This window comes from Corythoichthys intestinalis, chromosome 4 (genome assembly GCF_030265065.1).
Source record: "Corythoichthys intestinalis isolate RoL2023-P3 chromosome 4, ASM3026506v1, whole genome shotgun sequence".
Taxonomy (NCBI): domain Eukaryota; kingdom Metazoa; phylum Chordata; class Actinopteri; order Syngnathiformes; family Syngnathidae; genus Corythoichthys; species Corythoichthys intestinalis.
The window spans coordinates 34,463,944-34,487,807 of NC_080398.1; the positions used below are offsets into that span (position 1 = coordinate 34,463,944).

At 38.1% G+C, this 23,864-nt stretch overlaps 2 protein-coding genes across 3 annotated transcripts in view; one reads left to right on the forward strand and one right to left on the reverse strand.

The window, feature by feature from the left end:
- crppa (CDP-L-ribitol pyrophosphorylase A) overlaps nucleotides 1–2,565 on the forward strand; it is a 42,210-nt gene extending 39,645 nt beyond the window's left edge. The window contains exon 10 of the mRNA XM_057835410.1: nucleotides 2,153–2,565. Within this exon, the coding sequence (XP_057691393.1) occupies nucleotides 2,153–2,257 (105 nt within the window). The 3' untranslated portion in view covers nucleotides 2,258–2,565. The remainder of the gene's footprint in view (nucleotides 1–2,152) is intronic.
- On the reverse strand, nucleotides 656–22,955 carry ankmy2a (ankyrin repeat and MYND domain containing 2a). 2 transcript variants are annotated; one of them, XM_057835412.1, is made up of 11 exons: nucleotides 22,742–22,955; nucleotides 18,209–18,273; nucleotides 18,001–18,139; nucleotides 15,914–16,012; nucleotides 15,681–15,841; nucleotides 12,582–12,796; nucleotides 12,379–12,514; nucleotides 12,172–12,300; nucleotides 7,704–7,812; nucleotides 7,542–7,633; nucleotides 656–7,358 (listed from the first exon to the last, which is right to left on the reverse strand). In XM_057835412.1, exons 1-10 carry the CDS (start codon nucleotides 22,806–22,808, stop codon nucleotides 7,584–7,586), a joined length of 1,170 nt encoding a protein of 389 aa, XP_057691395.1. In that variant the 5' UTR covers nucleotides 22,809–22,955; the 3' UTR covers nucleotides 656–7,358; nucleotides 7,542–7,583. The 2 variants fall into 2 exon arrangements, with proteins under 2 accessions (XP_057691395.1, XP_057691394.1); XM_057835411.1 differs by lacking the exon at nucleotides 656–7,358 and having other exon boundaries at nucleotides 7,389–7,633; nucleotides 22,742–22,954.
- Between the last annotated feature and the right edge of the window lie 909 nt (nucleotides 22,956–23,864).

Consider the following 23,864-nt stretch of genomic DNA (forward strand, 5'->3'; position numbering starts at 1 on the left):
GGTGGCTTCCTCCGTGGAGTCCTCCCATTAACCCCATTCTTGGCCAGTTTTACATATAGTTGACATCTGCACAGAGATATTGGACCGCCCCAGTGGTTTCTGTAAGTCTTTAACAGACACTCTAGGGTTCTTTTTTACCTCTCTGAGTATTCTGCGCTGAACTCTTGCCGTCATCTTTGGTGAACGGCCACTCCTTGGGAGAGAAGCAACAGTGCCAAACTCTCAACATTTGTAGACAACTTCTCTGTCGACTGATGAACATCCAGACTTTTAGAGATGGTTTTGTATCCTTTCCCAGCTTTATACAAATCAACAGTCCTTGATCGCAGGTCTTCAGATGGCTCTTTTGACCGAGCCATGATGCACATCAGACAGTGCTTCTCATCAATACTTACCAGGTGTGTGTTTTATAGTGGGCAGGGTAGCTTTAAACCACTCATCAGTGATTCGGCACACACTTGACTTAAATTGTTTGGTAAAATTTGGTTTAAATTGCTCTTTAAGTCTCCTTAGGCTCAGGGTTCACTTACTTATTTTTCCCTCCTGTCATTCTTTGCATGCTAACTTCATTAAAATACGAAAACCTATAAATGTTTGGGTGGTTTTAGTTCAAGCAGACAGTTTTTTTATCTGTGTGACTTTGACAAAGATCACATTTGATGGTGATTTTATGCAGAAATGTGAGAACTTCCAAAAGGTTCAAATTACATTATTTTTTCTTAATCACATTAAAATATTTGACGCATTTAACCCATGCGCGGAATGACCCACTCATGAATTGCCTTAAACAGATTACAATGACGCCGTTTTTTGCACATTGAGAGCTAAGAGGCAAGTGGACACAGGCGTTTATTGGACCGTGCCGTTTATTGGCATAAGCTTTGGCAACTCCTTCACAACAAACATAAGTATCATTTAGTGAAAGCAAAACAAAAATAATATTCCGATCGCTCAAAAAAATATTGTTCACAAAAAGAAATAGCTTTGCAAAATTCACATAAAACTTACTCAGACTTTGGTCAAACTCTATTCAAACATTTTGTTTAGCTCAACAAATACACTGGATGGCAATATGTAGTCACAATATACAAACTATCAGAGGTCTCATACGTTATGAAGCCAGCACTCAAATGACCGTGAAGTACCAGTAAACAGGGAACTACGGCGTCACTCGAGGGACAAAACACACTCATTGGCTTGATTTCTAAGTAATTCAAAACTTGCCATTGACACCTTGTGGTGTATTTCAATCACTATCTTACGCAGTTAAAGACACTGTGGAAGAACGGCAGGGAGCCCATGTGACATCAACAATGGCGAGCTTCTAGTTTGTTTTTTGATTGAAAATTTTACTAATTTTATGAAAACGAAAACATTAAGAGGGGTTTTAATATAAAATGACTATAACTTGTACTAACATTTATCTTTTAAGAACTACAAGTCATTCTATCCGTGGATCCCTTTAACAGAATGAATGTTAATAATGTGAATGCCATCTTGTGGAATTATTGTTATAATAAACAAATACAGTATTTATGTATATCCGTCTTGTGTCTTATCTTTCCATTCCAACAATAATTTACAGAAAAATATGGCACATTTTAGAGATGGTTTGAATTGCAATTAATTACGATTAATTTTTAAGCTGTGATTAACTCGATTCAAAATTTTAATCATTTGACAGCCCTAGTTCAGATACTTTTTCATACTACTGTAGTTGACTCATTGCAAAATCAACTATAATTAAAAGACTATCAAAATAATGGTTTGTGGAAACCCTAATAGAAATCCTTCTAAAATTACATAAAAATGATATAAAGGGGCCATAAATGTTTTGTAAATGTTATCACTCTTGGGTCCAAGTCTCTCTGTTTGGGCGTCCCGCCAGCGTTCTCATTGAGCTGTTATTCAATTTCGACTCTTGGCTCGACATTAAAGGGAGAAAAAAACTAAAGCAGGGGCTCTTAGAATCTTGGGAGAGTCATCGTCCCACTTCCTAATTACCCGAAGGGACCTTTTGGACTTGAAAGTGTTCATTGCTTGCTGTGCGGTCGCCTTGCGATTTATTGGCTTATTGGCTGCCATTGATGGTCAACCTGTAAATGATGCTTCAGAGATTAAAATCAGAATGATGTTTTTTGTTTTTTCCCAGGGCGCTGAGACTCGGGTCGAATCTTTGTCCAAAGTAGCCTCGCTGATGTCAGCTTTGATACGTGATCGTAGCGTGGCCTTTGTGGGACAAGTTCTACAGGCGTGACGGAGCAAATGTGATTTCAGGTTACCGCTGTGTTCAAATGGACAAGCGCTCACTCATCTCCGACTGCTGTTCATTGGAGTTTCTTACTGTGGCAAATAAATAGATTTGGACATGAGGAATTGCTGAAATGTCCCTTTAATTCCCTTCAGACTGATGCCATTTTTATTTTGACTTTTTTTGTTTGAAATGTATTTGTATTTACTTCAATACAGTGAAATGTTTCATACAAGCTTTTGGAATGTAGTCTTTTCATTATGACATGAATACATTATAACAAAATATTTGGATTTAATAAAATGACTTTGCATATATGTGTATATAAAATAATTTCATCGTCTCTTTCAGTTAAATTAGTTTGACACTTGTAGACGTCCAGTCAATTTGAACTAGGAGGTTTGGCAACATTCGTTCATTCGCTTCCAGCCCCTCATTTCAAATGGATTGGACTTCTATCGCTGTCAATGAGTTAAAAACATTTGATAAAGAAGTACAGTGTCATATACAGCAGTGCTCGCTAATCTTTTTTTGCACCATGGACTGGTGTAATGTGCAGTGTTGTGAATCTTACTTTAAAAAAGTAATTAATTACAGTTACCTCTTACCAAAAGTAATTTAGTAACTCAGTTACCTCAATGTAAAAGCAATTAGTTATTTGGCAAAGTAACTTGTGTTACTTTTTATGTTTTACAATTTACATAGTATTACATGATCCATTCTATAACGTCTTTCACATCAAATATGTTCATATCAACTGATTGAACTGAAGTTTATTTTTCTTTCATTCAAAAAAAAAAAACATAGGCCACACTATGTGAAGTTCAAAAGGTTTTTGGGACAATCGGCCTTAGCCCAATTCTTTACCCTAAACTAGACACAAGGGGTACTGCGGATAACTAGATTGTAACCTCTGCTAAATTTGGAAGTCATTTCATGTTATGAATCAACCGTTAAAAGTTGTTAAAATTGCTGCAGTTATTGCATTAGTTCCCCACTGTCTACTTTCGACATGTGAAAGTTTTAAAACTGTTTCATCATTTAAAGATAGATTCAAGTCAAGATTTTGCAGATTTTATATAAAAAGTTATTTAGGTTCGCTACAACAGAGCCTTCCTGAGAAGTCTACTGCTTTAAGATGGCGGTTGTTTACTAATGCCGGCGAATATCACTTCACCTGGGTGACTTGAAGTTCTGCTCCAAGACCTCCAATTTGTCCAAATTTCAAAATTGTCCGATTTGCATGTGTGATACATCACTGGAAAGCTTAAAATGTCAATTTTCTGGGAGAAGAGAAATTTTGAACAGGAGGGCATTTAAAAAAAAATATATATATTATTTTAAAGAGCAAAACCCTAACTGGAGGTGAGAACACGCGAGAGCAGTATTAAAGACGCCATGATTTTAACGTGATATTATCGCGTACTTGTTTCGATCCAGAAACTTCATATGGCATGTATCATCGTGTGTGTCAAGACTAGTGCTGCAACGATTAATCGATTAACTCGAGTATTTGATGAGAAAAAAATATTCGAATTAAAATTTGCTGCTTCGAGTATTCGTTTAATTAAAGTGGCGTTGTAATGGTTTGTTTTTGAAAGTGTTTGCATTTAGTTTAATTGATTTGGGTGGATACACTGCCCTCCATTCGCCTCATTTTACGTAGCCAAATCCAGCTGCTCCCTGTTAAGACCAACATCACCCAGGTTTTTGTTTGAACTAATGTTTTTTAATGCATTCGTAATTTAGTTTGAAGGTATACTTAGCCAATTTTTGTGGGAATATATGTTGGAACTATTTGTTGAGAGCATTGTACAAAAAAAAAGTATTTTATAGCATTTAAGCTAGTGGACTTTTGCTATGTAAGTTAGGCAATTGTTCTTTTGTTGTACATATGTAGAGCCTTATTTATTTTTTATCCCGTTTGAGGCCCAGCTCAGGTATTTGAATTTTTTCATGTTTATCCGATTACTTGATTATTCGAACTATTTCATTGATTAATTGACTACTAAAATAATCGATAGCTGCAGCCCTAGTGTGTTATCAAGCGTAATTAAATTTTTAGGTAAGAAATAAGATTTTTTTGATAAGATTTAGAGGTTTTTGAGTGAAAACAGTAAAAAAAGTTTTTCTTTTCTAGTCACTTCTGAGATGCAATTGTTGGCTGTTTTCAGCAATCGAAAATAAAGACATTGATTGACTGAAAATGGTTCAATATTAGATGAAATGTCTTGTTTTCTCATGTATATATATAATTGCTCCTTACCTAAAAAAATGTTTTATCCGATTACTCGATTAATCGATAGAATTTTCAGTCGAAAACTCGATTACTAAAATAGTCGATAGCTGCAGCCCTAGTCAAGACACAAATGTGAATGACCACAGCTGGATTTTTTCGGGATTTTATGGGTGAAACATGGTACTATAACAAGGGTCGCGAAGCACAAATCGCAGACGTCAAGCAGTAATCGAGATTTTGATTTTCATATATTTACCCTTTTAAACTTTTTTTTCCCAATTATTCTTTGTTTGGATCGGTTATTTATCATCTAAAATATTGGGGCAAATGCAACAGTAACGAAAAAAAAATACAATTAAGCAATAGTTATAAGGTAGATATCCGTGACTTTTTTTACAGACGCCAATTTTTTCATTGAGACGTAATTTAAAAATAAAATATGCCAGTAAATAATTTTTTACAGCCTTTTTTTTTTAAAACCAAATATTAGACATCAATTAATGATTCTAAGCTAAAAATGACATTTTGAATCATAAATATAATTACTTTTATGGCTGGATTGAAACAAAAGCGGTTGCGCGACGCCTGTAAACGGGGGTTTTCAGGGTAAAACGGACAAATTAAAAATAGTTCAAGGACTTAATGCGCCATGAATCTGCTATGGCAGCATATAGACATATTGTTCTATCAGACACAACAGTTCTTTTGGGTTAAAATACAGCAGTTTATCTTATAGAGGGGTGCAAGAGCAGAAACTGCTTTTTCAGCTTTGTCTGTGTTTTCTGCCATATACATGTGCTAGCGCCGCCGAGTCTGTCATTTCGCATCTAGTTCTATATACATGTGATATATACCGTAGCATCATGTGGGCATAGTTTGTAGGCTGTCGGCTTTTATCCACATATTATGCAAAATGGACTTGGTTGAAGGCTCCTCTTCTGACTCAGCAGGTGGGCTTTTTCCCGTAGAAAAGCTGTCCAAAGACGTCGCCACCCGCAGCACACAGCCAACAGCAGCTAGCGTTACTGGTTACATTGACTGATGCTGGGCTACTCTTGGTGTGCCATGACTTTTACGAGATATTATCGCATACTTACCTTGTTTCGATCCCAAAACTCCATGTAGCATGTATCAAGACACAGCTGTGAATGGCCACAGCCTGATTTTGGGGGGATTTTATGGGTGAAACATGGTAATATAACAAGGGTTGTGATGCAGAAATCGCAGACATCAAGGAGTGGTCGAGATGTTCTATCACATATATGTACCGTTTTAAACATTTGTTTTATAATTTTCCTTTGTTTGGATTATTATTTATCATCTAACATATTGAGGAAAAAGCGACCGTAACAAAAAATAAAATTAACCGATAGTTATGAGGTAGATATCCGTGACTTTTTTACAGACGCCATTTTTTCATTGTGATGTAATTTATTTAAAAGTTCAAAATATGCGAGTGAATAATTTTTTTAAGTGTTTTTTTTTTTTTTTAACGAAATATTAGGTATCAATTAAAGATTCTAAGATTAAAATGACATTTTGATTAATAAATATAATTACCTTTTTATGGCTGGGTTGAAACAAAAGTGGTTGCGCGATGTCTGTAAACAGGGGTTTCCAGGGTAAAAGGGACAAATTAAAAATAGTGTGGGGGCTTAATGCACCATGAATCTGCTATGGCAGCATATAGGCATATTGTTCTATCAAACACAACAGTTCTTTTGGCTTAAAATACAGCAGTTTATTTTAAAGAGGAGTGCAAGAGCAGAAACCCCTTTTTCAGTCTTGTCTGTGTTTTCCACCATTTATATTTGGGATATTTTATTTCATGTGTGGGAGGGGTAAAACTACATCTAAAAAATGGCATTCTGTATATATTATTATTCCATCCTAACATGGTTAAAAATTTATACATGAAAGATATCTATACACACTACCATTCAAAAGTTCAAGGTCTATGCGACCCCAAACTTTTGAACCGTAGTGTACATAATGAAATATCCCATATGATACACAGCAGTGTAATTACATACATTACATCAGTGTCTACTGCTGCTACTTCAATTATTTGCACTGCCTGAACATAGGACCTCATACATATTTTATATTTATTTAGATTTTATACTTTTATTCTTGCAAGTCACTTTCGAGATTTTTACTTGTCCTGCATTGTAAAGGGAGATGCACCACAATTTCATTGTACAACTGTATAATGACAATAAAGGGCTATTCTATTCGAAGTTAATAATTAGACATTAGTTAAAAGAAGACATTTAAAGAGAAAAAAAATGCATGATTATATAATATAATGGGTTTTTAATTTAGTAATACTTTGTATTACATTTCTAATGAATGAACTCAACTTGAATTTTATTTCTGAAATGTACTCATTTAAATTTTTTATTGTGAGTGGTTTTCCTGTGAAGCCTTTAGCGTTTTTTTTGATTGTTTTTGTTTTGTGGTTTAGGCTTATAGAAATAAACTTGACTTTTCCCATTTTTATGTTACAATATACACGTTTTATATTAAATGTTTGGATATTATCAATACTTAATTTAGTGCCATTGACGATAAAGACGTCTAATCATGTCTTTTTTCATCCTCCTGTGAATTTAAATTGGTTTGTCACTAGTCGACGTTCAATCCATTTGAACTGGGAAAGTTGGCAGGAATGCAATTCTGTCGGCGTCCCAGTTCAAATGGATTGGACGTTGATCGCCGTCAATGGCAGCCAATGAGTTTAAAAAATAAATCCGACAATGGCACTAAAGTCGTGCACACCTGTCATTTGTAGTACAATGCTGCCCTCTAGCAGGATTCACGCGCTCACTGCAGCCAAGTTGAGCCAAAATCCAACCTCTTCATTTGCTTGGGGAGGGGAAAAAGGATAATTAAATATGAACAACAGAAAAACTTTTGATGGCGATCTTTGTATTTATGAAAGGCATGTCCAGAAACAGAACATCAATAAATGCATGTACAGTACTGCGGTGCGGTTATAAATATTTCATTAGATATTCTTCGGTTGTGGCGATTCTCCAAGGTTGTCACCTTTTTCGTCTTTCACTCGAGACAGAACGTTCACAGTCATCATCAGTGTTGCTGGGCGGACTCGCGGGCCTCGTTCGTATCTTCGCTCGCAGCTGAAACGGACAGAAAGTGCAAGAGTTAACACATTTCAAGGTGAAATTGCGTGTTTTTGCCACAACCAACCCTGGTTTTGTGCCGGCTGCTGCTGTTCTCGCTGCTCGTGAAGCTTCTTGCAGACTTTCTTGTGCGTGAACCAGTGCAACTTCTGACACGATTGGTCGCAGTACAATACCTGCTCACAAACACGACACCAGTTCAAGTGTTATCTCCATGCTGAAAAAGATGATCGATTTTTCCTTCATTTTTTGTTGTATTTTTCTTAAAGGGATTTCACATGATTGTATGATCAGAATCTTGAAGAAAACATTTTAAATACAAGCAACTCTTGTCGATAAAATACAAAAATAAGGCTAAAGATAATGACAATCAAATTAAAAATAATAATACCGTAAAAATTGTTATTGATAACTTATCATTTTTTAAAGGTATTATCATAACTAATTTAGTAAAATACAACTACAAAGTAAGGCTAAAGATATGTGAATAAATAATGCTAATAATACTACCGTAATAGCTTTTTTTAAACAGATGAATAATGGATTGCTTTAAGTGCTTCAAATATTAACATTTTTAACATATTTATATATATCTATATAAAAAAAATTTCATGTAGTCCCCGGGTTACGAACGAGTTCCGTTCCTACGCTGGCGACGTCAACAGAATTTCCATGTAAAGCAGAATTAACCCTTTCAGTATCCCAAAATAACTATCCAAAATGTCCCAAAAGTAGTGATCCTTCGTTTAACGCAGTAAGTGGAGACCAGAACTCGCCGCGATAAGTGAAAAACCGAGAAAGAGCGCCCCACCCCCACCAAAAAAAAAAAAAAAAAAAAACATTGTTGGGGGGGCGGTTCAATGTATTTATTCACATCTATCATTGGAAAGAGGTACATATAAGACTAGGGGTGTGACAAAATATCCAAATGGTGATATATCGTGATACTTTCTATCCCAAAAGGTTATCGATATGCTCCTGCCAAGAATCGAGATATCATTTTGAAAAGGTGTCACTGTTAAAAAAAATAATAAAAATGAACCAACAAGTTGCAACCAAAATCTTCCACCATAATAGTATCTCAGTTAATCCTAAGGCAGCATTGACGGTGCTCGACGCCCAAACCATTTAGACTCGGAACGTTCGTCCATTCGAAACCAGAGCATTCACAGTCATTCTGTCCGATTTTCAGGGCATTTACAGGTCACTTGTTGTTCATTTAAGGGCATTTACAGGTCATTTTCTGTTGAGTTTGAGTCACTGCCTATTCATTTGGGTGATTCCCAGTTCTGTAACTCAAAATAAACAGGAACAGACCCATAAAATACCCCCAAATCAACAGGAATTAACTGAAAATGAACAGGTAAATGACCTTAGATGGCCCATAGACTTTCAATCCATTTGAAGTTCAAATGGATTGGACGTCTAGTAGTGATACTCATTCCAATTCACCGCAGAAGCTTGTTTTTCTGTTTATTAGTTGTTTGTAGAATGATACAATGATTTACTGACCAATGTATCGATAATCGTTGTATCGTCATACCGTCAGATCATCGTTATTATGAGCTATGTATCGCAAATCGTATCGTATCAAGAGCTTTGTATCGTATATCGCATCGTATCGTGAGGTACCAAGACGTTCCCACTTCTATATAAGACTTTTTTTTTTTTTTACCTTTTTCCCCAAATTTAAAAAACTCATTTATATATATTTTAATTGGGTTGGGCACCGAGCATTGAATATGTATGTATGTATGTATGTATATATATTTTTCATAAATGTTTTTCAAGCACTTTAAATGTAAAAAATATTATGGTTTTAAACATGTTAATGTCCCACATTTTTAAACAAGAAAAACAGTAGACGCCCAATCCATTTTAGAAAAGTAAAAAAAAAAAATGCTTGTCTTTATTAAATGCTTCATTGAGTGTCTACTCAAATCCGCTCCAGCTGCTCACTTACACACAATGAGTTGCCACAGCAACTGTTTAACAAGTTAAACGATGACTGACGCACACAGCGCTTTGAAGGTCGAGTCTCTGCCAAGATCAAAGCTTAAAGGGTATGTCATGCCCTGTGAAAATGTTAATATTCCATCATTTATCCATAAACGCATGCCTTTTGTATTCATATCATGCCACTTCATGTAATTACACACAAGAAAATGCGAGAAATTTGGCTCGATTGTCAAGCTAAAACGACCGGCGCCCGAGATCTGGCAGATTGTGTGCGTGACGTCACGACAAGTGAAGAGAGTGCCACTGGCCACTAGGGGGCCAGCGCCTGTCTGCATCAATATAATTCCTTCTAGTGAGGGGAGAATTAGGGGTGTTTTGAGCTGTTTATGCTGATGCATTGTGTTCGTCCTGCACATATTCCAGGTTCCCTCATGAAGAAATACCCCTCGTTGTCAATAAAAGAGAATTCAGAATTGACAGTGAGGGGTGTTTCTTCAACAAGAAAAAGGCTCAGTGCTTTAATACTGAATGGCGGCGATGATGGCAGACAATTTCGTTTCTAGTTTCAGCGACATATTCCACGTAGAAGGACGTAACGAATGTTCATCTAATGGTGACGAGGAGAGTTACGAAGCTTTAATCGGTGTTTTAGGTTTCCAATTTGAGCCCAAACGAACGCCAATGCAGCCTAATGAAACGGTCATTGAGGGGAGCAATGACACTGATGAAACATCGGCAGCAGATCGTGTGGGAAACACCAATGATTTGTTTTGCATTTCTTTTTGTGAAGCTGATACACCGTGACTGCAAAATAAAGGAATGCATAGAATAATTATCATTTATTGCGCTATCATAGCTTTTCGCTCTGCCAACAGACCCCAAATATGAATGGGATCAGAGGATTTGTTCTATATATTTTACGAACGATAATTTATACATGTGTCCAGTCCTGTATGCAATGCGTGACATTTTTTTATTATAAAAGAGTACTCACTCTGGCCATTTCGAGCTTGGCTGCTCCCCTCCTTTGCTTAACTTTAGCCTCCTTTACCAGTCATCGTCCTCTTTCTTGATATCTCGGGACATTTAGGTGGCTGCGCCTGTGTGGTCGGCACCGCATCTCCTTTGAGCAGCAATCTTTTAGCAAAACCCGATTTCACTTGTCCATAGTTCGAGAAGCTTTCAGGTGGAAAATGCGCACCACAGAAAAGCGTGCCGGAGGCTGTGTCTAGAAATTAGCCCTCTTTGCACGGACAAACTTTATCCATTGTCTGTGTAGTCCAGCTTTTTTTTTCGCGTTCAGGAACTCATGGATACTATATTCCGATAAATAACTATTTGTACACCACATGGCACAGCAGTTTTGAACCATTCTAGTGAAGTTTTGGTCAAACAAACCCGAACGCTACTCTCTCGTCGTTAAAAAAACAATGGCACCTGGCTCCGCCTCGACTGTCAATCACTTGTCGTGACGTCGCCGCCCCATTCGGCTGTTTCCGGAACACTTTCGGAAATGTTCGTCATTTTCGATCTATTTTCGATAATTGCTCATTAATGTGATTGATTTTTTTGTTAACTTTATCAATATTTGTTATCTTGGCACATAACGGTTCTATTGATGTCTCACACCCCCTTTGCCGCTACATACTCTTTAACCGTCAGTCAATCATCGTTTACTTTAATAAGCAACTCCAGTTCACTCTCTGACGAACAAAAAGCAGGGAGAGGGAGCGAGCTCAGGAAAGCTCATCATCATTTTTTTTTTTAATTGAAAAAAGATCCACGATGGACTGAGGGCGCGAAGTTTGACGCACGAAGTAGCGAGGGATCACTGTACTGTATTTTGTTTAATGATGGAGGATACCCTGCACTCTGGTGACAGCGCTGGGTCTGGCTGGACTATCGCTGGACTGACGGAGGAGCAAACTCTCGTCTGACATGGATAAAAGACAGCTGCGCTCTGGTTTGGGCCTACAGCTAATATGTTTGTGTATGCGTTTGTACTTAAGTTTACAGCTACAGTTTGTGGAGTTTCGTGTGAGCGATTTGCTATGAGAATTGTAAATACGTTAACATTCGTAGCATTCAAGCTAGCGGGCAAATTGGGCTAATTTAATCTACTAAATTTACATATTGATCAGACGAGATGGACATTGAACACCAATTGTTTTCTATCAAGTGTTTTATTGTTAAAATGCGTGTCGTTTTGAACGTAAGTGTACATATGTTTTACAGCTTTACAAACTGTCAAAAGTGAAGGAAGTAAAAAAGCTTTAAAAGGCACAATTGCCTTGTTAGATGTCTGTAAAGCTGAATAAGGTCACGTTCAGTGAGGACAAAACACATTATATTAATTAAATAAAAAATGAGATACTGTGAGGTACAATAAGGTACCGTTTATGCGGCCCAAAAAAATGGAGAAAAAATGGCGGACAAGACTCCGGTGTCGTAAAGTCAAAATTGCGTCGAGTACGTCGTTACCCAGGGACTAACTCTATACAACATATTGATTTGATTTTTTTTTCTGATTTTTTTTTTTTTTTCATTTTATTTAAAAAAGTTTTTTTTTTTCTCACCGTTTTACATACGGAGCACCTTTTTTGCGCTCCCTTTTCCCCACAGGTGGTGCAGAACTCGGCGTCCATGAAGCCTACCTGCCCGGTGACAGCCTGCGTCAACACCGACAGCGCCGTCGGCTCGTCGCCCTGCCGGGATGGCGGTGGAATTGAATTATACTTCAATGTGTCTACAAGCTTTCAACTCCAACTTGGAACCAAACTCACGACGGTGACCGGTGCGATGCTGCGCACAAGCTGCTGCAGCAGTGTGGCATCGCAGAACGGGAACTTGCGCACGCACTCGCGGACAAACTTCTCCTGGAACACCGGGAAGCCGTCTTCGTCTCGGCCTTTCAGGAGGCTGAAAATGCGCGAGATGGTAAGTGGGGAGAAGAAGGGCAAAAAGCTCAGGAGCATGTGAGCGCCACCTCTTGATCAGCCCGTCCAGCTGGTCGCGGTTGTGCTCCAGGAATGAGGCGCACTTGTCCAGCACGCATCCGATGTAGTGCATCTTGACAGCCAGAACTTCGTTCATGTCGCGCTGCTTCATGCACTTCTCACAGATGAGCTCCACCACGCGTCGGCACTTGTCCAGCGACGACGGTGACGCTAGCAGCGGGTTCTCCTTCACCAGCATTACGAGCTGCCAGAAGTGGGTAGTAATGTGCTCCATTTACTCCGTTACTTTTAATTGAGTAACTTTTTGAGAAAAATGCACTTCTAAGAGTAGTTTTACAACTTTTGACGTACAGTGTATCACTAAAGTGAGTACACCCCTCACATTTCAGCAGATATTTATATCTTTTCATGGGACAACACTGACAAAATGAAACTTTGACACAATGAAAAGTAGTCTGTGAGCAGCATATATAATGGATTTATTTTCTCCTCAAAATAACTCAAAATATAGCCATCAATATCTAAACCCCTGGCTAAAAAAGTGAGTACACCCCTTAAAAACTACGTACATCCCTAAATGTCTAACTTGAGTACTGCTTGTCATTTTCCCTCCAAAATTTCATGTGACTTATTACGGGAGTGCTGTCAGTAGCCACGTTTACATGCTGACTTTTATTCATACCGATTCAAATCATTCCGAATGGAAATTTCAGATCAGCTGTTTACATGTCACTTCATCTATTCCGATCCAGCGTTTACATGTGACTGCCTTTATTCCGAAAGGACGTTTGACAACTGCCGTCTGACATGCGCAGATTAATCAAAACAAAGCGTCACGTTGCAAAACATGGAGATCGATCGTCGGAGTGCTGCTGTTTTAACTTTAACCCACTTGTTGTGTTTGTGGGGTCGTATCCGCTTCTGCTGTTTTGATCTTTTGCCTTGTAGTAGCCGGTTTTCCACCAGTTTCTAATCTGGTCAACGCTCCGGTCTACCTCTCGTGAACTTTTTTAAATAGTTCACTGTTCCTCGTTTTACGCCCGTCGAAGCGAGCAATTATATTCAATTCTTTTAAAGTTTGAATTAAATACAATCTTTCTGCCGGACTCCAATTAGGTGCACTGTGCTTGGAAGCCATGTTGCAAGTGACGTTACTTACGTCACCAAGTGACGTCACCACGTCAGTACGGAGCATGTGCAGAAAGAAAGCAACCAGACACCATTCCGCTTCCCTGTTTACATGATATAATTTTACTTCTAATCGGTTTGGGAAAAGGAATATTCCACCCCTGTGAATCGGAATGAAATTCCATTCGGTTTGGGCCTGTTCATTCCGAATGAGGTGTTTATATGGAACACATTTATTCGGTTTGAACAAATATTCCGATTGTAATTGGAATATTTGGCTCCATGTAAACGTGGCAAGTGTCAGCATTGCTGCAGAAATTGAAGAGGTGAGAGGTCAGCCTGTTAGTGCTCAGACCATATGCCACACTCTACATCAAATTGGTGTGCATGGCTGTCACCCCAGGAGGAAGCCTCTTCTGAAGACTGTACACAAGAAAGCCCGCAAACAGTTTGCTGAAGACATGTCAACAAAGCACATGAATTACTGGAACCATGTCCTATGGTCTGATGAGACAGGCAGGCTTTCTTGTGTACCGTCTTCAGAAGAGGCTTCCTCCTGGGGTGACAGCCATGCACACCAATTTGATGTAGAGTGCGGCGTATGGTCTGAGCACTAACAAGCTGGCCCACCACCTCTTCAATCTCTGCAGCAATGCTGACAGCACTCCTGTAACGAGTCACATGACATTTTGGAGGGAAAATGACAAGCAGTACTAAATTTGGACATTTATGGATGTACGTAGTTTCGAAGGGGTGTACTCACTTTTGTTGCCAGGGGTTTAGATATTAATGGCTACATTTTGAGGTTTTTTGAGGGGAAAATAAATTAACTCTATTACTGTATATAAGCTGCACACAGACTACTTTTCATTGTGTCAAAGTGTCATTTTGTCAGTGTTGTCCTATCAAAAGATATACCGTATTGGCCCGAATATAAGACAATGTGTTTTGCATTGAAATAAGACTGAAAAAGTGGGGGTCGTCTTATATTCGCGGTCTAGACATTATACCCATTCACGACGCTAGATGGCGCCAGATATCATTGAAAAGATGTTCTATCATGACAGATCTCAGCTACTCTCAAGTTTAACCAGTTTGCATTATTTTATTGTAATGTTTTTCCTTATTCAGATTTGTTTCAAGACTACAGTTACAGTTAGACTTCAATTTGATGGTTAATGCAGTTATTGCAATTTTGTTGTTTTATCACAATAAATCGGTTTATTTACATTTCAAAAACCAGAAGCCATTCATTTACGAATGTGATTGCACTTTAGTTTACATATTTAAATGTTCAGATTTTAAGATTTGAATGAGGCAAAATAACATGCTTTTTCTAAAATATATTGTTATAATCATTTGTTTCAGATGTACTGTAATTATTTTCTGGCTAAAAATTAATTTGGTGTTCAAAAAGTCTTTTTTCAAACTTGAGTCTTGAAAAAGAGGGGGTCGTCTTATAATCCGGGCCGTCTTATATTCGGGCCAATACAGTACTTAGATATCTGCAGAAATGCGAGGGGTGTACTCACTTTTGTGATACACTGTATACTTGATTAGATTTGTTAAGCAGAAACACTACTCTTACTCTGCGACTTTGGGCTAAAAACTACAGTCGTTACATTTTTCCTCTCTATTTTACATATTAGATTTCACTTTATTTTTGCCAGAGATGCCCACAGTGGCTCCACCAGATTCACCAATGAGACGTCACAACAATAATCCCATGACTCCATTCTACCAAATTACCAATCAATCGTAACAATAGTTACATGACCACACACCAAGTCGGAAGTCCTAGGCATCCTGTTTGATCGATTAACTCATTCGCTACCAGCCCTCCCAGTTCAAATGGATTGGATATGTACTAGAGGCAAACTCATTTAAATTAAGAGAAGGATGAAATGAGCCACAAGATTATATGGTTATATACATCAATAGCACTAAAAGAGTTAAATTAGTCACGTATGATCATCTGAAAAGACAATTATTATGGTTACCTTTACAGGGTGGAGGTTAGTGCTCATAATGATCTTGTGCAAGGGTCCAGCCAGCTTGGGAGGGAGTTTGGGTTCCTTCTCTAGTCCCTGCACTTTTGTGTAGTAGTCCAATCGAGCACGAGAGAAGAAGTTGTTGATCACCGTCACGCAGTCATGTTGCCCTGGACAACGAGACGACGTACAAGCATTCAAATTTGGGGGAAAACGGCAGCGGCGGATGCCACCGCACGTACCGACAAAAGCAGCCATCTGCGCCGCGGTCCTCCCCACCGAGTTGACAGCGTCCGTCTCGGCGCCGGCGTCCAACATCATCCACGTGATGTCTGTCTTCCCTGCGGATGACAACAAATGTGGAGCTAAGTGTTGGTGCCTTCATTATAAAGACAAAAGGAGAAAAACAGCAATTGTTTTTTTATTTTCTAATACTTTAAAGCGACATTAGGTAACTTTTCAACCTTTAAAAAATATTTTCATAACATTTGTGAAGATATGTAGACTGAAAACTAGTTGAATGACACCTCTTTTACACAGTGCTTTGAAAAAGTATCTGAACCTTTTAGAATTTCTCACATTTCTGCATAAAGTCATCATCAAATGTGATCTGATCTTTGTCTAAATCACACAGATGAAAAAACAGTGTCTGCTTTAACTAAAACCACCCAAACAATAATAGGTTTTCATATTTTAATGACAATAGTATGTGAACAATAACAGAAGGGGGGGAAAATAAGTAAGCGAACCATCACGTTTAATATTTTGTGCCCCCTTTGGCAGCAATAACTTCATCCAGACGCTTCCTGTAGCTGCAAATCAGTCTGGCACATCGATCAGAACTAATCTTGGCCCATTCTTCTCTACAAAACTGCTGTAGTTCAGTCAGATTCCTGGGATGTCTGGCATGAATCGATGTCTTTAGGTCATACAACAGCATCTCAATGGGGTTCAAGTCTGGACTTTGACTTGGCCACTCCAGAAAATATATTTTATTCTTCTGAAATCATTCTGAAGTTGATTTATTTCTGTGTTTTGGATCATTGTCTTGCTGCAGCATTCATCCTCTTTTTAGCTTCAACTGTATGACAGACGGCCTTAGGTTTTCTTGCATTAATCATTGCAAGTTGTCCAGGCCCTGAGGTAGCAAAACAGCCCCCAATCATGATGCTCCCTTCACCATGCTTCACGGTGGGGATGAGGTGTTGATGTTGGTGAGCTGTTCCATTTCTCCTCCACACAGGACGTTGTGTGTTACTTCCAAAGAATTCAACTTTGGTTTCATCACTCAACAAAATATTTTGCCAAAACGTCTGTGGAGTTTCCAAGTGCCTTTTTCGAAACATTAAACGAGCAACAATGTTTTTTTTTTTTTTCAGGCAGCAGTGGCTTCCTCCGTGGAGTCCTCCCATGAACACCATTCTTGGCCATAGTTTTACATATAGTTGATGTGTGCACAGAGATATTGGACTGTGCAACTGATTTTATTAAGTCTTTAGTCGACACTCTGGGGTTCTTTTTTACCTCTCCGAGTATTCTGCGCTGAACTCTTGGTGTCATCTTGCGTGGACGGCCACTCCTTGGGAGAGAGGCAACAGTGCCAAACTCTCAACATTTGTAGACATCCAGACTTGTAGAGATGGTTTTGTATCCTTTCCCAGCTTTATACAAATCAACAATCCATGATAGCAGTAGTCTTCAAACAGCTCTTCAGACCGAGCCATGATGCACATCAGACAATGCTTCTCATCAAGACAATGTTGACCAGGTATGTGTTTTATAGTGGGCAGGGCAGCTTTAAACCACTCATCGGTGATTGGGCACACACCTGACTTAAATTGTTTCGTAAAAATTGCTTTCAATTGCTCTTTAAGTCTTCTTAGGCAGAGGTTTCACTTACTTATTGTCCCCCCTTCTGTCATTGTTTGCATACTATCCTCATTAAAATGTGAAAACCTAAAACATTTGGGGTGTTTTTAGTTAAAGCAGACACAGTATTTTCATCTGTGTGATTTTGACCAAGATCAGATCACATTTGATGGTGATTTTATGGAGAAGTGTGAGGAATTCCAAAAGGTTCAGATACTTATTCATACCACTGTACGATTGAAAACAATGCTTTCACTTTTTTTTTCATAATTCACCTTTATCACTGCATAGTTTTTGCTTCCAATGCATATTTCCAGCTAAAACAAAGCCCACAGCAATATAAGAGTAATTAACACCCGGTTTTAGTTGACTCATTGCAAAAATAATTGCTAAATCAGTCAACTATCAAAATAATAATTTCTGTCAGCCCTCTTGAGTGCGTGGGGCATTAACGACATACCCGAAAGGCCTGAAAACATGAGCGCTGTGTAGCCGTGCTCGTGTTGGTTGCAGTTGACGTTGGCGCCGTGCCTCAGCAGCAGCTGGCACATGTCGGCTTTGCCCTTGTAGGCGGCGTGCATCAGCGGCGTCATGCCGTACTGCAAAAGATGACACCTGAGTTGAACTTGTGACTGATGACCGATGCCGCAGTGTTATTTTTTTAATACCTCATCCAAGCAGTTTACTCTGACATCTTTACAACCAAGCAGTCTGGAGGCCTCTTGGACATTTCCTGTAATAGACAAAAAGAATAAATTTGCCATTTCCGTCCGTCACCCTCCTGTTATGTTTTTTTTTTCTCTGGTGAGGCATAAATGCCCATAGGGTCAATGATGATTGAGACAAAAATTGAAAAAATAAAATCACTAAGAATTCTTTCAATATTTAGTACTCTTGGAAAATCTGTTCTTCAGACATTGTGCCATATACAGTGGGGCAAATAAGTATTTAGTCAACCACTAATTGTGCAAGTTCTCCGACTTGAAGATATTAGAGAGGCCCGTAATTGTCAACATGGGTAAACCTCAACCATGAGAGACAGAATGTGGAAAAAAACTTAGAAAATCACAGTTTGATTTTTAAAGAATTTATTTGCAAATCATGGTGGAAAATAAATACTTGGTCAATACCAAAAGTTCATGTCAATACTTTGTTATGTACCCTTTGTTGGCAATAACGGAGGCCAAATGTTTTCTGTAACTCTTCACAAGCTTTTCACACACTGTTGCTGGTATTTTGGCCCATTCCTCCATGCAGATCTCCTCTAGAGCAGTCATGTTTTGGGGCTGTCGTTAGGCAACACGGACTTTCAACTTCCTCCACAGATTTTCTATGGGGTTGAGATCTGGAGAATGGCTAGGCCACTCCAGGACCTTGAAATGCTTCTTACGAAGCCACTCCTTTGTTGCCCTGGCTGTGTGTTTGGGACCATTGTCATGCTGAAAGACCCAGCCACGTCTCATCAGCCCTTGCTGATGGAAGGAGATTTTGACTCAAAATCTCTCAATACATGGCCCCATTCATTCTTTCCTTTACACAGATCAGTCTTCCTGGTCCCTTTGCAGAAAAACTGCCCCAAAGCATGATGTTTTCCACCCCCATGCTTCACAGTGGGTATGGTGTTCTTCGGATGCAATTCAGTATTCTTTCTCCTCCAAACACGAGAACCTGTGTTTCTACCAAAAACTTCTATTTTGGTTTCATCTAACCGTAACACTTTCTCCCAGTCCCCTTCGGGATCATCCAAATGCTCTCTAGCGAACCACAGACGGGCCTGGACGTTCTAATAATTGCTCCCACGGTTGATTTCTTTACACCAAGTGTTTTACCTATTTCAGATTCAGTCTTCCCAGCCTGGTGCAGGTCTACAATTTTGTCTCTGGTGTCCCTCGACAGCTCTTTGGACTTGGCCATAGTGGAATTTGGAGTGTGACTGACTGAGTCTAATGAGTTAAAACAGGTGCCATTTATACAGGTAACGAGTGGAGCCTCGTTAGACCTCGTTTGAAGAAGTTAGACCTCTTTGACAGCCAGAAATCTTGCTTGTTTGTAGGTGACCAAATACTTATTTTCCACTCTAATTTGGAAATAAATTCTTTAAAAAATCAAACAATGTGATTGTCTTTTTTTCCCACATTCTGTCTCTCATGGTTGAGGTTTACCCATGTTGACAATTACAGGCCTCTCTAATATTTTCAAGTAGGAGAACTTGCACAATTGGTGGTTGACGAAATACTTACTTGCCCCACTGTAATTTAAATTCTATGTATAGATATAGAATACTGTATATAAATAAATAGGGGTTGGAATCTATGGGTACCTCACAATAAGATACGATTTGCGATTAGTGCTCCAACGATTATTTGATTACCCTGAGTAATTTGATTTGCAAAAAATGTTTCAAAACAAATTTTGCTGCTTCATGTATTCGTTTAATTAGAGTGGCATTGAAATGGTTTGTTTTGAAAGTGTTTGCATTTAGTTTTATGGATTTGGGTGGCAACAGAGAATATGACACAACTAATTTCACATTGCGGAATCCAGCTGTTTTAATGTATTTGGAATTTAGTTTAAGAGCGTTGAATTTTTTTTTTTTTTTTAAAGGATTTTATAGCATTTAAGCTTGCGGACTTTTGCCATGCAAGTTAGCCAATTGTTCTTTTGTTGTACTTATATGTAATTTTTAAAAAACTTTTTTATAATGTTAGAGCTCAGGTAAGGTAATTCATTCTTAAATTAAAGTGCAATTCTGCATAGTTTGAAGACACACTTGGTAATTTTATTTTGTATTCGCATTTAATTCTCTTTTGAAAGTGCAATCTTAGCAAGCCTTTGTTTTACCCTCCTAAAATTTATTCTGCAACATTTATTCTAATGTTCTTAATCAGATTACTCGATTATTCGAACTAACTAATTGATAGATTAATCGACTACTAAAATAATCGATAGCTGCAGCCCTATTTCCGATACAATGTTCACGATAACAATGATCGCACAATATGGCAATATAACAATTATTGATATGCAGTATATGTTAGGAAATAATTTTACAATATTATACTTAGGCATGTGCCAATTACCGGTTTCAAGGTATACCGTGGTATGAAAACGTCAAGGTTGCAAAACTGCAAAAATTTGCCGTCATACCGTCCCTAAGGTATTAGCTAGTTTTTATGTCCCAAAAATGCATGGGGAAATCCCTCGCTTGCAGCTGTAAGGCTCAACCCTCCCCCACCGGTTGTTGCTCAGTGTCAGTGTGTCAGCTGTGCTACACGATGGCTGGATGAGGTGAAACTCTTTCACCCATCGAAGGAAACGAAATTGCTGATGTGGGAATACTTCTGCTGCAGAAAAGTTACAGGCAGCCTCCGCTTAGAGGAGGGCCAACCAACTTGTAAAACTTGTTTGTGGAGGGTGGCTGCCGAGGTGGAAATACATCCAATATGATTTCGCATTTATACAAAATTAAAAGTAACTCCAGCGGGTTTGTAGCAGTGGTAAAACATGTTTTTTTTTCTCTCCGGCAATTGTTTGTGTTCAGAAAGGGAGTGTGTGTGTATAATGTAAACATGATACGAGTCATACACACGTGCTTTTTATGGAAAATAATTTTAGTATTTTTGTTCTGATGGTAATAATGTTGAGCTGTGGCTGTGGGTTTGGACTCACCTAAAGGACTGCATTTATTTTAATTTCATTTAGAATATTTCGGTTATTTTTAGCTTTTTTTATTTATATAACTTAGAATTATACTTACAGTATACACACACAATTTTATCACAATTTGCTTTTTGAAAAATAAAGATCCTGTTCAACGGGAAAAGTTTTTTTTTTTTTTTTTTTAACCCAGAGATCTCAAAGTAACACATTTTTGACCTTAAATTGCAATACCGTGATTCAGTGATATTTTTACTTCAGGTTATCATACCGTCAGAATATCATACCAGCACATGCCTATTTATACGATTCAAGTACGGTAATAAACAAAAAAAATCAATCTCTTTTCATCCTTCTGCTGTGATTTGAATTGAGTTTATCACTCGTAGACGTCCAATTCATTTTATCTTGGAGGGTGGGTAGCGAATTTCAGTCACTTCCTGTTGACTATGGAGCATTTCTGTGTCCTGTTGATTTTGGGCCATTTATAGGTCAATTCTTGTTGATTTTAGGTTACAGAATCAAACATGATCCGGGAATCTCCCCAAATGAATAGGCAGTGACTCAAATCAACAGACGTGTCAATGCCCTAAAATTAATAGAAAGTAACCTGTAAATGCCCCAGAAAATCAGAAAATCAAAATTGTCCAAATCCACTTAACAGTAAAAATTATTTTTTCTTCAATTAAGAAAAAAACGTTTTCTTGTTATTTTAAAACCCTTAAGGCACTCATTTAACCAATTAGCTGCCATTTACGGCACTAGGCGTCCAATCCATTTGGATTGGAATCGAGTGATCGTTGTCACCCTCTCAGTCAAAATTGATTGGGCATTGATCGGCGTCAGTGGCAATGAAATGTCTCTCAATTCCAAGCCATTCCAGTTGAAATATCCTAGTATAGGTGTTGGACAAAATAATGGAAACACCTTTTAAAAAATCTACAAAAACTAATTTAATATGGTGCCGGTCCGCTTTTGCGGCAATTACAGCCTCAATTCTCCCAGGCATTGATTCATACAACTTGTGAATGGTTTCCAAAGGAATTTCAAGCCATTCTTCAGTTACAATACCCTCTAACTGCTTTAAAGGCGGTGGAAATCGACGTCTTAATTGAATCTCTAAAATTGACCATAAATGCTCAATAATGTTGAGGTCTGGGGAGTTATGCTCAACTTCATTAACAATTATGTTCAATGATCATAATGCGAAAATGTTCAGTGTTTCCATTATTTTGTCCAACCCCTGTATTTGATGCCTATTACTGTCAATGACAGTGAATGAGTTGATTTGTATAACATTTTAAATATGTCAATGTGTTGGTAATGTAGTTTGGGAGCTTAAGAAGCCATAACCAGAGGTATTAGAAACAGCTCTCGGTGTCAATGCATTTTAGAAATGGGTCATTAACAATGAATACAAAAACGTCGAAGACGTAACTTTTTTATTTATGGTTATTACTGTTTTATTAAAATAAATGCGACAAGCTCATTTATGGTCGCGACAACGCATTGTGGGGGATTAGCCGGAGAGACGCTGACTTTACCTGCTGTGATAACGTCAAACAACTCCTTTTCGCTGGGAGACAAGTCTCCTTTTTTGGCCGCACACATTTTTGCGGGTGGCAAGAGCACTCCAGTGGCAAAAATAAATCAGAAAATGACGTTTCGAGAGGAGAAAGTTGCGCGTTGCTGGGTGATGCTCGAGCATGAGAGCAGCGAAGCTAAAGCTAGCGCAAGCTGTCGAAGTGGAATGTACCATCTCGGATCCGCAGATGGGGAGTTATGGATTTGTTTTTAATTATATTTTTCAAGGAAATATAGTGACAGAGTTAAATAAAACATGATTAAGTACGTATTAGATATTTATACGAATGATTAAGACATAATTATTGTTGAACGTGTTTGAAAAATCTTTAGTTGTGATTCAAAACTGTAGTGTCCCTGCTCTCTGTTTAAATACGAACGCCCATCTGTGACGTTCTCGAAAGTTTAGTGAAGAAACTGCAAATTTAGAAAAATATTGAGTCGAGATTTTTTTTTTTAATCTAAAAAATGTTTTGTTGTATTTTAAAATTTTTATCAATAATTAACATTGGTTTGACGAGTCTATTTACCGAAGGGCTTTGATATAGCATGTTTATGATTATGACCAAGACGATGTTGAAATAACTCGATAATTTAAATACAAAGGAAGTTTCGGGATATTCAAAGTTGACATTTAGAGTAGAATTAGGGCGGTGCGACATTACTTCTTATTTAATAAAATGCATTGGGTTTTCTAACTATCTTACAAATGACATAACAAGCTACACAGTTTACAGGCTGTGACGAAGAGCGTGCATGCCCTCTACTGGCGATCCCGTAAATAACAAGCAAATATAATGAACCAGGACAGATACAAGGAAAAAAGAAAAGGGCTCCGAGAATGGATAGATACTAGCACAAGCTATATACAGTGGTATGAAAATGTATCTGAACCTTTTGGAATTTCTCGCATTTCTGCATGAAATCACCATCAAATGTGATCTGATCTTTGTACAAAATCACACAGATGAAAAAAACAGTGTCAGCTTTAACTAAAACCACCCAAACATTTATGGGTTTTCATATTTTAATGAGTATAGTATGCAAACAATGACAAAAGAGGGAAAAATAAGTAAGCGAACT